The sequence below is a fragment of the Lactuca sativa genome, chromosome 4 (genome assembly GCF_002870075.4).
Source record: "Lactuca sativa cultivar Salinas chromosome 4, Lsat_Salinas_v11, whole genome shotgun sequence".
Taxonomy (NCBI): domain Eukaryota; kingdom Viridiplantae; phylum Streptophyta; class Magnoliopsida; order Asterales; family Asteraceae; genus Lactuca; species Lactuca sativa.
The window spans coordinates 29446969-29461237 of NC_056626.2; the positions used below are offsets into that span (position 1 = coordinate 29446969).

The window sequence follows — 14269 nt, forward strand, 5'->3', positions numbered from 1 at the left end:
TAAAATTGTAAGCATGAAGCTTATTGAGATTCCCCAAAATACCGCCACACAAATATATATATATATATATATATATATATATATATATATATATATATATATATATATATATATATATATATATATATATCAACATGCATACTGGTACACAACTAACAAAGTAGATTGCCCTCGTTTCACACCCTTGAACCGGAACGGCGGAAACGTCCGGGGGCGAATGACTTCATCTTGTAATATCATAACAAGTGTGTATAAATGAAACATAAACATCATCATCACCATGCATAAAATATAACAACATACATAGTTTATATGATTGTGTTTGTTGATAAAATTACATCCCAAAAATACCAAGTGTATGATGGAAACAAAATACAACAACATCTCAAAAGTCCAAAGTTGCCAACCTACTTAATGTGTTCCTGAGAATACAAGTTATTTTGAAAGCGTCAACATATAAAATGTTAGTAAGTTCATAAACATATTTGTATGAAAACTTTGTATTAGTTGCAAACTCCATAAAATCCGATATTTTCCGTAAAAATAGTTTGTGAGCTTTGTTTCAAATCTTGTAGTAAAGCATATGTATCCTTGTTTTATCTTGTTTGAGAAAAATGTATTGAGAGTGTTTCTCAGAAAATCCTGTATTTTCTGTGTCATGAGAAATTGTGGTCTACTGGTCGTTATAACCATACTAATATGACGGAGTGTCTGTCTTGACGTTCTTCAGGCATCGGTTTCGTAGAAGACATTTGTCACCCTAGACTGGCATGTCTAGCTGTAGCGAGTAGCTCAGGTGTGGGGTGTCAATTTCGTATAGATCTATACACAAATTCTCGTTCTCCCTCTAGGAGACTCTGGTTATAACTACATGACTTACGGTGTACACTAAGGTAGGTACGGGTGAAGGTGTGTCTCACAAGAGCCTTAACGAAATTCTTACCCAAATAATGTGTTTCATTATTTAGCGTTGAAATAACGATACGAGAGTATAGTAAAATTGTAATCATTTTTGTCGAGAGTGTCGGAATGGTTCGTTGTTTCATCTTTGTTATCAAAATAGTTGATTGTTAACGATATGTTCACGAGATGCCTATTTTACACAAAATTGACATTAAACCCCAATTAACATAAAAGGTGTCATACAAGGCCCAATTAAGATAAAAGGTCCATATAAGGTCCAATTTTGGTACAGATTGTTATAAGTGACCCATTTTACTAAATAATCCAATTTTGGCCCATTTTATCTATAAATGTCATTTTTGGCCCAATAATTCATTTTAGGCCCATTATAAATGAAAATGCCATAAAAGCCCATTTTTTTATCATAAAATGTCCATTTTGGCCCATTAATACCGGAAATGACATAAAAGGCCAATTTTTACCAAGATTGTCAATAAAAGCCCATTTTTATAAAAATAACACTTTTAGCCCAATAAAAGTGAGAATGTCAAATAAAGCCCATTTTTATGAAAAATGACACTTTTAGCCCAATAAAACCGTGAATGTCATAAGAGGCTCATTTTTACTCTATTGACAAATATGGCCCCTTTGTAAGTTTTCTTTAGTTTTATGGTGAATATTCAAGCTTACTTAACATTATTAACCAACATAATAAGTTACATAATGTAAGTTATTCCAGGAACTTCAAGGTTTGAGTAGATCTCGAAATTTTTGGGGCTTTTAGCATAATATCACAACATATTAACACATATATCACACAAAACATACACATGCAAGCATACATCACAAGATTTTACACAAAACTAGCTTGTATTCTCCCCCAAAAGATAGTAAATCACGAAAACAAGGGGTATGAAGCTCACCTTGAGGTTTGATCGATTTTGAAGAGAAAATAGAAGGAAGTTTTCGACCTTAGCTAGCTTCTTGAAGAGGTTTTCGAGTGAAGATGGTCCTAAGAAACATATACACGAAAAATAGAGTGATTTGAAGAAGATTTTTAGTGTATACTTGGATTTAACTATAAGGCTTACCAAGAACTTACCAAGAGTGTGCTACTTGAATATATTCTTTGAGAAAACCCACGTTTTTGATGAAGTAGAGTGAGGAAGTTTCTTGTGTTCTGAGAGAAAATAAGATAATAAGTAACTTTGAATTATGAGAAATGGAGAGAAGTGGATGATGGTTTGGCCGAGATAAGGAAAGAGGGGGGAAGAGATGGGGAATTTTACATGTTGGATAATCTACCATGCATAGATGCATGGTGGTTTAATGCATAGAGGTTTATTATGTATTAGTGAGTTGTCACTCACATTAATCTACCAATTTTCATTTCTTTTCTTTTTTTTATAAAAAACCGAGAATAGGAGAGGGGAGAAGGAAACAAATTTTTGGGCTTGGGTTTTAAGTGTAACCGAGAATACATTGGCCAATTAGGGATTTTTCGGCCCAATTAAATGATCTATGGAGGGTATTGGCCTAATTAAGTCTTAAGTTAATTTTTCATGGCCCAATAAGGCCCATTAAGAGAGTTTTAGCCCCAAAATAATGCCAAATGGAGTATTGGGCCCAATATAGCCCAAAGGAGGTGTTCACGGCCCAATATACTATTGCTTAATGAATTTCGGTCCAACTAGGGCCCATATGTGGATTCTTGGCCCAAAAGAACCAAGTTGAGGGGTTATTGGCCCATTAGGGCCTAATAAGAAGGTTTTGGTCCATTAGAAGTTTTGAACCGAGAATCCAAGGTCTAAACCTAAAGTTGAGTGAATGAAGCTTTTTGGATTGGGTTTAGGGCTTTCACGAGGAAGTTTCGACATGAGTTCAAGTTTTTGGATGTATAAACTGATATAACATTTGAAGTTTGGTTCGCATTTAAACACAGCGTTGCATAGTTACACAAAGAATGATCCTATACATGGATAGGAAATCCTGGCCCTAAAATGCTAGTTGTGACACCTCGAGCCCACAACATGAGTCTGGCTTGACTTTCGGTTCACACCTCATATCTAGCTTGCTCCCGAGCCCACAACATAAGTCTAGCTTGCCTTATTAGCCCACAACTTAAGTCTGGCTTGCTCTTGAGCCCACAACATAAGTCTAGATTGCCTTACTGGCCCACAACTTATGTTTGGCTTGCTCCCAGGGTAGTTGGCTTCTGCACATAGTAGGATTGCATCAACCCAACCATACCATGTTGACATATACATAACATATAACATCTATCCAGCAAACAGATAATCATATAACCAGTTAGACAAATAGGCAAATCTACAGATCACTACCGCATAGCAACATCCTATATACATGGACGCAGATCTAATAGATCACTACAACAAAGCAACATACTTTATACTAGGATACATAGTCTAGTGGGATGGCATTGGTGCCTTTGACCCACGAATACAATAAGGAAAACTTACCTCAGTCTGAACAGATAATTGGATAGGACACTACTCCGAATATCAACTCCACCAGTCACCTAAACAACAATAGTGACAAATCTCAACTATAACTCAAAATACCCAAAATACCTTAGGTCAAACTTGGTCAAATCCTGGTCAAACTCAAAAGTCAACCCAGTTAGTCGCTATGTCGTGGCTATTGCCACATCATGGTTGATATATGATAAAACAGGCGTGCCAGCCCAAACAACATGTTGTGACAGCCATATGTCATGCCATGGAAACCCGTAAGAATGACTTAATTCCTTAAGTTGATTTCCCATCCATTCCAGGAGCTCCTAAGCTCAAACTAGGTCCAAACTATAACCTAGATGGATAAAGTTTCCAACTTTATCCTTTAGGACTTGCCCATAAGTCAAGATCTAAATCCCCTAGTCCTTAATAGAAGCTTAAAGCACATACTATTAATTAAGCACTTAATCCTTAGAGTTACTTCTCCAAAGTTTCTAGAAGGGTTCCCTACACCTTCTAGATCATAAAAAACATAGCTTTAGGGACATGCATGTCATTTCCATTTTTAGGGCAAAACAAGGGCAAAAAGGGCCAAGATCACATGCATGGCCTCGAAACTCAAATATACTTCAGATCCAAGGAGTCAAATGCTCCAAATGGCTCGAAGATTCATAAAGTTGCAACCTTTATGAGATCTCATCCTCTAAAACCCACAAAGCATTAAGAAATGGGACCAAAATCAAAGATCTAACAACCTAGCAAGGAAACGATTGAGTTTTGAACACTCACCCAAGTCCAGAAGAGAAGCTAGAAGATGAATAAGTTGCTTGCAAGATGGTATTCCTCACCAAAAGCTTCCTTCTCCTTCAAGAATGCCAATAAAGTATGAAGAATGAACTTTCAAGAGTAATGGAGGCTAGAGTTAGGGTTCCAGTTCTTGAGAGGGTGATGGAGGCTGAATGACCTCGAAACCCTAGCCATAATGTACTTTAAATAGGTCCCAAAGCCCAAGGGATTAGGTTTTCTTCAAAAACAGTTGCCACATCGTGGCACCTCATGGCCACGTTGTGGCGAGTCATTTAAACCCGCGGTCAAACGAATTCTCCCACATCGTGGTGGGGCTCTACCACATTATGGCCACCCACAATAGAACTTAACCTATAAAACGACTCATTCCTAGAACGGGTGTTACACAGAAACTATGTTGTTTGTGGTAATATCTCTACGACACAATCCACACCAAATGGATGTGTATCACAAACCTTTACCAATAAATTGAAGGACTGAAGGATGAAATAAGTCAAACGGAACTGAGGAAAAGTCGTTGAAGATCAAACATGTATAGATGGAGAAGATCCCAATACTATCTCCAAGTTGTCTCCACGCTTCATTACCATTTAAACAATTTATTATTGTAGAATTTTCAAAGTACACAATTGTGATAAGAGTAAATGAAAATGATGTGCCATAATAAACATATAGTTGAATGTATGTTGCTATTTGTTGCATTTAATCCATATCTTTACTCAAGATTTGTGCAAAATGATTCTTCATTTGTATATGGAGGATTAAGTTTAATGTTATAAATCTTAAGTTACGATGATTCTTGAGTTAAGATGATTCTTCACCTGATACAAATGCATCAAGTTTAATGTTGTGGAAGCGTTATGGAGGATTATGTAGTCTTGAGGGCCCTTTGGTAATATTTGTTGTAACACTTGGTTTTGGATTTGCTTCGTTACTTGGGGCTGTGGCTAAACCATTAGTTTTCATAAGGCTTAGAGCCTTGGGAAAGGAAGGATTTAGCCCAATTCGGATGTGTCATAGTATAAGTGATCCAAGTGTTCGATTGTGTCTTCGGAGGCCAAGGGTATAATCGTAATTGGATATCTCGATCTTTTATGGATTTTGGGTTTTGTTCGGGAGGTTTTAAGTTTTGGGTGTATTATTAGGAGCATAGGGATTATCACCACCTTTTTGTGGATATAAGGTTCTTTGGAAACGGACCTAGGTTGAGGGAGTTATGGTATTTTGAAGTTATTGGCAGATTTGACCCTTGATGGAAAAAGTTTGCATTCCGGTCCCATGCATGCAAAGGTGGCATGCACGTGTTTGGTTGTGTACGCCCAATGTTAGCTGGGGTACGCCCAACATAATATTGGAAAAGTGGACGCTGGTGTTTAAGTTGTACGCCTATCGTACGGGAACTACGCCCAACGTAGTGTGCAAGATCCCAAAACCCTAAATTATAGGGTTGGGTCACTATTTAAACACCATAAGTCCCAGGTGTTATCCCCTCTTTCATCCTCCATTTCCCTCCAACCCAAATCTTGAACCCTAGCCTCATCCAAGAGTGTTGTGAGCTGTTTTTGTGCATTATTGGTGGGTTTTAGTGATTATTCAAGAAGTGGAAGCTTGGTGTAAGGTGGTGGTTCAAGGGAAGGCTTGTAGATCTCGACTATTTACACCATTTCCAGCTCTTTAAAGGTAAAAAGTTCTTAGCTTGATCATTAGAAGTTGAGATCTAAGATTATGTAGGTTTTGGTCCCATTGTGACCTCATGAGCAAGATCTAGTGGTTGGACACCACTCCAGGAGCTTTGAGTTGCTACTCTTAGCAGTTATGAGGTTATAAGTTCATAAAAATGCTTGCTTCATGCTTAGATATGGTCCATTCATGTTCTTGTTGGGTTTTAATTGATTAAAATGGTTATTGGGTCCCATTGAGTCATGTAAATGCATAAATGTGGCGACTTTATGCATTAAGAGCTTAGTTGGAAGGTATTATGAGGTTTTTATGGAAGGACTTAAAAGATTAAGTCATGAAATAAGTTTTGGAGAAATAGAGGGTACGACCCGCGTAAACTTAAGTATGCCCCGCATACTGTAGACTTCGGGAGTACGCTCAGCGTACCGGTGTGTATGCCCATCATAAATGGCCCAATGCCATTTTAGGCTTGTTTGTCAGCTTTGGGCCTTCGATTTGGGTCTTGGGCCTTGAAAGTTAGACTTATGGACTGAGGAATTGTTTTGGAGTTGGACACCTTCTTGGACTAGGTTATGGGATTTCTTTGTTGGGCCTTTGTGGGCCCAATGGGCTTAAGCCTCATGGTGTCTTTCGACTTTATGAAATTTTCTATTGACCAAGGAATTGTTAGGCTTTTGGATAAGGCCCATATGGGGATTGGGTCCAATTTGAAAAAATGGGCCATTAGTGGGCTTTTATGAATTTTGTAGTTTTGGGACTTTTTGGTTTTGGGCTTGGGCTTCAGTTTTGGTTAGGGGTGAAATGGTCATTTTACCCCAAGTATGGATTATTGATCTTCGTTTAGGAACCTAATTGCTAATTGGGTGTTATTTTAGTATTGATAGCTCGAGAAGTTGTCAGAAGGATTTCTTTCAATGAGCTTCTGCATTCGAGGTGAGTCTCCCTTTGTGAAAGTTACAGGTCGAAGGCACCAAGGTCGACCCCTTATTTATTGCATGATATGAAGGTTGTCTGTGTGATAAATATCATCTTTTATGTATTGCTTGATGATTATGTGATTTATGTGTGATATTATGTGTTAGTGGTAGGGGCGAAATAGACCCCGTAACCGGTTGACATAAACCGGAGGGTAGGTCGGGCACCCAGATATGCCTGGCAGGGTGGGTTGGGCACCTAGATATGCCTGACAAGGGTAGGTCGGGCACCAAGATAAGCCCGACAAGGGTAGATCGAGCACCCATATATGCTCGGCAGGGTAGGTCGGGCACCCAGATATGCCTGACAGTATGTTTGCGTTATATGTGGTATTTGGGGAACTCACTAAGCTTCGTGCTTACAATTTGCGGTTTGGTTTCAGGTACTTCTAGTTCGGAAGCGAATGGCCCGACTTGATCACAGCGTATACACCGTATTTTATGCAATATGTGATTTTGGGATTCAACTATGATAATTGTGTTACTTAGAAATGTTTAGATCAAGTTACATCTATGCTTTGATTATAATAAAAATGAAATTTTTATCCTTGATTTTTGGGATGTTACAAGTTGGTATCAGAGCCTTGGTTTGAGGGATTCGGGCATACACTCGGGTGTGCCTGAACTCAAACTGAGGGTTTGGTGATTTTTTTTAATAAAATGAACATTTAATTAAAAAAGAATTTATAACCAAAGAAAGGGGTGTGGTGCATGCAATCGGCCAAGCTCAAGTAAGTGGTTCCCAAAATACCAATACATGTTTATTATGTTATATGATCTAATTATGTGAACTGCATGCTAGATTAGGGCTAAGGATATGCTCAATATTATATGATAGGAGAGATGCCTTTATATGCCTGATTGTATGAGCTTTAGAATTGCATGCTAGTATGGATTCCAGATGAGTGGATAGAATAGTTTGGTTAGATTTTTCCGTTGTCTGAACGTTGTTTGCTTAGTGCTTTATGGGACTCTTTGTGATGTGAATTGACTGCTAAATGATTACCATATTGATTAAATCATGACCCGTCCGGACAAAATCACTAATAACTTTATTCTCAATAGAAACAAGCACAAAAATCATTTTTTAAAAAATGTTTACAATGTTGAGACGAAGGAGATGGAAGTCAAAATAGGTATATTTTTTTCCCTTTAGGCTTTCGACTTGTGTTTGGTATTGCGGAGAATCACAAAAACACCAACTTACAATTTGTGTTTTCTTTATGTATAAATCAATTTTGTATTGTAGCCCATTACATTACCCACGATAAGCCCAATACGGTGGCCCACTTTTCTTATGTAAAGATCTTAGTACAAATATCATCAAGGGCATTCTTAGGGATTTAGGGATTAACAATGGGTCGGAACCGGTCACAAGACCGAAAAACCGAAGTCCGTTTGTCTCATAATTTATTAACTGAAAACTGGACAGGTTAGGATGTATTGGTTTCGGTTTCAGGTATGCATGTTGAGGTTCACCTAACCGGGTTTCAGGTCTTGAACCAAATTTTAACAAAAAAAAAATAGTTTTTTTCCCTACAAAATTTGCTCTAAAGCCAAATATTATTTAGTAATATCGCCCGTCTTTTTGAGTTTGCAAACTCAAAGTAAACTCATTTTTCGATAAACTTTTTATAAATCAAAATCGGTTTGAATCTTCCGGTAAATTATATACTTTATAGAAAAAGAAAAAAAAAGCTTAAATATTTACAAAAAAAATAATATTTTGATAGATAAACCTTTTTGCATATGCTTGATATCATTCATGAGTACAAACACAACTTGCTTCATATAATTTTAGAATATTACTTTTTTAAAGTAATCTATTATACTTCTAATCTAAAAACTAAAGTGGTGAGGTCTACGTCGATCTAATAGAAAAAAACTTTTCATATACACTAGTCTGGTTCGGTTTTTACCCGAAGACTGCGTTTTTGAAATCAATGGAACCGGAAACCAGCCCGGTTATAGGTAAATCCCGGTCCGATTTTTTCGCGGTCCAAGTTTTACGGGTCATACCCTCATCCCTATTCTCTTCTATTTTTTTAATTCCAATATAAACATTATACATTTCATGTACAAAGTCAGATAAATGGGGGCACCTGCCCCCACACCTCATACCTTTCGCCGCCCCTCTCACACCACCAATGACGATCACACCATTTCCACATACATACATTTGCAAAATAAGAACCTCATTGATAAATATATTTTGATTTTAAATTTCAAACACTATTACAATTTATATTTTAATAGGAATTGAATATCTCCAAAATACACATTGATTAACAAAAATGTACGAATTAAAAAAAAAAAAAACTTACAAAATGAATATGTGTGCTTTGGGTATTACGTCACCAAATTGAAAATCCAAATATTTTAACTAGAGGTTGATCAACCATAAAAAAAATTAAGACCTCTTTGCCAACCTGAAAATTGTTGTGAGCCGGTCTCAAAACACGGGTCCAGGCTAACACTTGAATTTGTCCCAAATCTTAACCCGAGTATGTCGACCCACTAACTTATCTTTTATAAATTTGACCAAACCTTTAATTTTTTTAGGCATTCCGTCTAAGCCTTTTTTTGTTTGATGTTGTTGTTGTTGTTGTGGTTGTGGTTGTGGTTGCTGGTTGAATATCTGTGGTTTAAACACCACCATGTCCTAACCCCCAAAAAAACCCAATAAATTATTGCGTCCTATTTTTGAGATTTATGTAAATAAGGGTAAATGTACTTACTGTACTCTTATTACTAATATATGCAAAAAAAAAATGTTAATTACATTTTTGGTCCCTCACTATAGTTGATTTTTTTTAAAAATTTTAATATTGAATAGTTTTTTCTTGCAATTTTGGTCCTTATTTGAAGTTTTTAAATTTTTTGGTCCTTCTTCCAAGTTAATTGACTACAAACTTGGTCTAAACTTGCAAAAAACAACTTAGTAAGGAAAAAACAACGACCAAATACATTATAAGAACCTCATACAAGGATCAAAAGTGCATGAATAAAACTTTTGGGGACCAAAAATGCAAAAACCAGCTATACCTGAGGACAGAAAATGTAATGTACTCTATTTTTGAACTTGAAGCGATTTGAACATCGGGCAACTACTTTTGGAGTGCTTAATTCTCAAGTGATCACCACTTAATGGTAGTACCGATACATACAATGTACTTTATTTTTTACCCATATTGGCAAGATAATTACACTTTTTACCCATAACAATAACGCATTTATACTTTTTTTTTACTGAAAATAACAATATTAAGTTATTAACCCATAATAGTAACATATTTACACTTTATTTGTCAAAATAGCTACGTACTAACAATTTTTACCCATAATAGGAATGTACTTATATATATATATTTTTACTGATAATAGCAATATATAACAGTGATAGTAGATTGCCTATTAAATATAAGCTAGACCTAAACCGGGTCCATGGCAGTTATTTAGTTAGTTATATAACGTTATGGAAGTTATTTGTCAACCGTCTCCTTTGATTTGTTGTGTTGGTTCTGTAATGTACATATAAATATGTATTGTTCCATGTTCAGTAAGGATTGATGATTATCTAATAAAGAAAGTATTTTATAGTTAAATCTGTTGTCTATCTCTTCTCTTCAATTCTAACATTGCCTATATTGGTAGCAAAATACAAGTACGTTGTTATTTTTAGTTTCATATTGGAAAACTAAAAGTATATTATGAGGAATTTTTAGTTACTTACTCCAGGGAAAAGCATTCCAATTAGTCGACATGCTTTATCAGAAACAGAGAGTAAAAGTGTTTGTGAAGGCAGCTGAATCACTGCACAAAGCTTCTTTTCTTGCAGTTGACCAAGGAATCCATGTTGATTCATTGCCCGAAAAACTAGAAAATCTGCTTTTCCCACGTATTGCCTGGAATTTTATTTTATTTTATTTTAAAAATAATAAAACTATTTACAGGAAAATTGAAGGGGGAAACAGTATATGACAAAAATTAGATTTTGGTAAAGCTTACTTGTTGTTCATGTGATCTTGAGATATAAGTCGAACTATTTGCATTGTTGGTGGCCAATTTATTGCAAGCCTGAGAGAGATAGAGAGAAAAGGGTATTTTAGGTATTTCAATAATAGTCAGAGTCCAACATTTTGCTTAAATACTATGTGATGTGATGGATGACTTACGATTCATTAGCCGATGCACTCCGGTACCCCTACCATATTTTTTAAAATTGAAATTCGTAAGGTTTTATATATATATATATATATATATATATATATATATATATATATATATATATATATATATATATATATATATATATATATATATATATATATATATATATTTGAGACGAATTAAATTAAATTTTAAATTAAATAATATATTTAAACTTACTTCTAGTCTGGTAATAAATATAGACCGGCCTTGTCGCTGACCGGATAAACTCCCCTGCGTCATTTATCCCACACTTATATTATTCCAATTTCCAAATAAATGATGATTAATCATAAATTCATAATAATATTCCAAATATGAATATTGGTTATCATATCTATACCTCCCAGACTTTGACATATTTCGACTGAACACCGGTTGTTTGTTGTGTGAGACCACCATGAATTTCAGAGGGCAATTTGGTAATTCCAGATCGACGACTTAAAGCAGCACGAGCCTCCAAGAATGTTTCTGAAATGAGTACAAGATAATTTGGATTTTTCACAATATTAATTGTAGGATCAGCTGCTGAAGGGTTCCTTTTTCCCTATAAAAATCAAATACAATTATTAATTTAAGGAATATATTATATAATAAAATAAGAAACTTATTAAAAAAAATAACATCTTTAATTACCGCATTATAAACGGCTTTGAGTTTCGGTAGCTGCTTAGGGCATATAACTGACAAAGAAACGGAACACTACATGCAAAAAATACATATATAAGTGTAAAAACAAATAACAATCACCATTAATATAAATTTCTTTTTAATACCTGAGCAAACGCTTTAGCTATTGTTTCAGCATCTGAAAAACGACTTTCGGAGTGTGCTTCATTATTATCAGTTGTTTCTATTTTTTGCATAAGTTGATATGGATTACTTGCAGCCACAAGTATGCAATGTCTTTCAACACCCAAATTGTGTTGATTTTGAGGAGTAAACATCTATTCATTAAAGAATGTAAAATTTTTAGAGTAAATTACACGAATGGTCCCTATGGTTTAGGGTAATTTGCACGTTTGGTCCCTAACTTAATTTTTTAACTCGGAAGGTCTCTACTGTTTGTTTTTGTTACGCGCTTGGTCTCTTTCTTACCTAAAAAGACTATTTTGCCCTTGAGTTTCTAATTTCTTTAAATAAACACACACCCCAACCCCACCCCCTCACCTTACCTTACCTACCTCACTATTTTTCCATATTTAAATAATAGTCTTTTTAGGTAAGATAGGGACCAAGCGCGTAACAAAAACAAATTATAGGGACCAAGCGTGTAACAAAAACAAACAATAAGGACTTTCCGAGTTAAAAAAATAAGTTAGGGACCAAGCGTGTAAATTACCCAAAACCATAAGGACCATTTGTGTAATTTACTCAAAATTTTAAATCCTTTGATAAAAATAAAAGATATGACACAATTAAATTATGTTGAAATTTAAATACTACCATTAAAGCTTCACCAAGTCCTTCAGCAGTTGCAGCATCACCAAAACCATCACGGGTGAAGTGTATGGCTGATAGCCATTCAAAGAAACAATCAACATTTCTTATCCACCCACTCCTTTGTACTAAGCAAGCTGGCATTCAAATTCATAGAAACCTCAAAAACACAAAATTTGATAAAAAAAAGTTGGGGAAATTAAGATTGATTGATTGATTTTTTTTATAAGAATTAATGAAATAATTAAGAATAGTAATACGTTACACACAGCTAAAAGATCCATGCGCATTGAATATTATAAGAGCTAGCTCAGCAATAGTCCCAGAATGTTTCTGTATGTTGAGAAGGTAGAAGATTAATTTTTAGTTAATAGAAGCGAAAATAAATGTTAGATTCAATAAAAGGTTATATATACGCTATGTGTTTATAATGTCAAAGAGTAAGAGACGTTAATTACTGGTAAGGCATACATGATGCATTAATATATAATGAACGATATAGTATCTTAATCAGAGTATATGCCATGAAATCTTGTAAAGCAAATAAATGATGATGGACATTGTGAAGTGATGATACTTTGATCAACAAATAGAGACTCACCAAAGACTCACTAAAACAGAAGGACCTGAATGAAAAAACAAAGAATTAGAAAAGAAAACGTCAACAGAAAAACGTACACATGTTAAGAACCCTAAAAGTCCATGCGAGTACGTACCTGATAACTATTTCTAGGTAATCGGAGACTATGGTGCGCCAGTAAGGACCCAGGGCGGCGGTGCCTTCAACCACCAATATGAGCTGCTTTTTGTCCTCCATGCAGAGACTTTATCGATGAGCTCTTTGTTAATTTCTGGCTCTGTTGATCGTCTCAATTGAAGAAGATGATTGGAGCTAGCAATTTTCACACAATTATGGTTATGGTGGAAAATTTTTCAAATTGGAATATATATACACGTTAGTGGATTGGGGGTCTTTGATCCTTTTTCATCCCGCCGGTATAGACGTTGCACATGGAATCAAAACTCTCTATTTGAATATAATTTCCAAGCTGTCGGTCTCATTTCCTAGTTCTGTCAACTTCTGTGTTTGCCGACATCTATTTTTTTTTCTTTTTTAAATCAGAAAACAAAAGCTTAATATTTTATTTTTACCGTTTAAAAGTAATCAATCAAAGACAGCAAACGAATATTTTATATTCTCTAATTTAAGAAAGAAAAAAAAAACTTGTTAACTTTCGTTTTTATTGAATTTAGATTGTTTGGAGTGTACACAAACTGAGATTTTGATGGTCCTATACAAAAAACCGACAGACTTTATTTTTACGGTTTAAATGAAAAAAAAATTCAATTAAAACTAGAGTGGGAAGTGTATCGCTTAGCCATCCTGATGCACAACTGATGCACAACCATTACTAGTTCGGTTCCGAAGTCAAATGGGATGCATAATTGACCGTTGATCATGTCAATTAATAATAATAAAAAATACTTAAAAGTAGAAAAACATTAAAACATTTAACTAAATGTTATTTTACCGTTGAAATCTACAATGAGACATAGCTAAGAAATGTTTGATAATATTTTCATTGGTAACCTTGGAAAATCCTTGTCTTTCAAGTGCGCAAATTACACAATCATTTACAAATTCATTCGAAATCCGATTCCGCAAATCTGACTTGACAAACTTCATCGTGGCAAGACATCTTTCCACCGTTACGGTTGCAACCGGCAAAAACAATGACAACTTCGATAACCGGTAAACCAAAGGAAAGCTAAGGTGCATAT

At 35.1% G+C, this 14269-nt stretch overlaps 1 protein-coding gene across 1 annotated transcript; it reads right to left on the reverse strand.

The window, feature by feature from the left end:
• Nucleotides 1-8698: 8698 nt before the first annotated feature.
• LOC111894503 (mediator of RNA polymerase II transcription subunit 25-like) lies at nt 8699-13465 on the reverse strand. Its single transcript, XM_023890576.3, has 12 exons — nt 13204-13465; nt 13089-13113; nt 12757-12820; nt 12494-12624; nt 11824-11994; nt 11684-11749; nt 11391-11594; nt 11228-11281; nt 11014-11042; nt 10847-10915; nt 10572-10743; nt 8699-9500 (listed from the first exon to the last, which is right to left on the reverse strand). The coding sequence occupies exons 1-12, from the start codon at nt 13302-13304 to the stop codon at nt 9309-9311; spliced, it is 1278 nt and encodes a 425-aa protein (XP_023746344.1). The 5' UTR covers nt 13305-13465; the 3' UTR covers nt 8699-9308.
• Nucleotides 13466-14269: the final 804 nt, after the last annotated feature.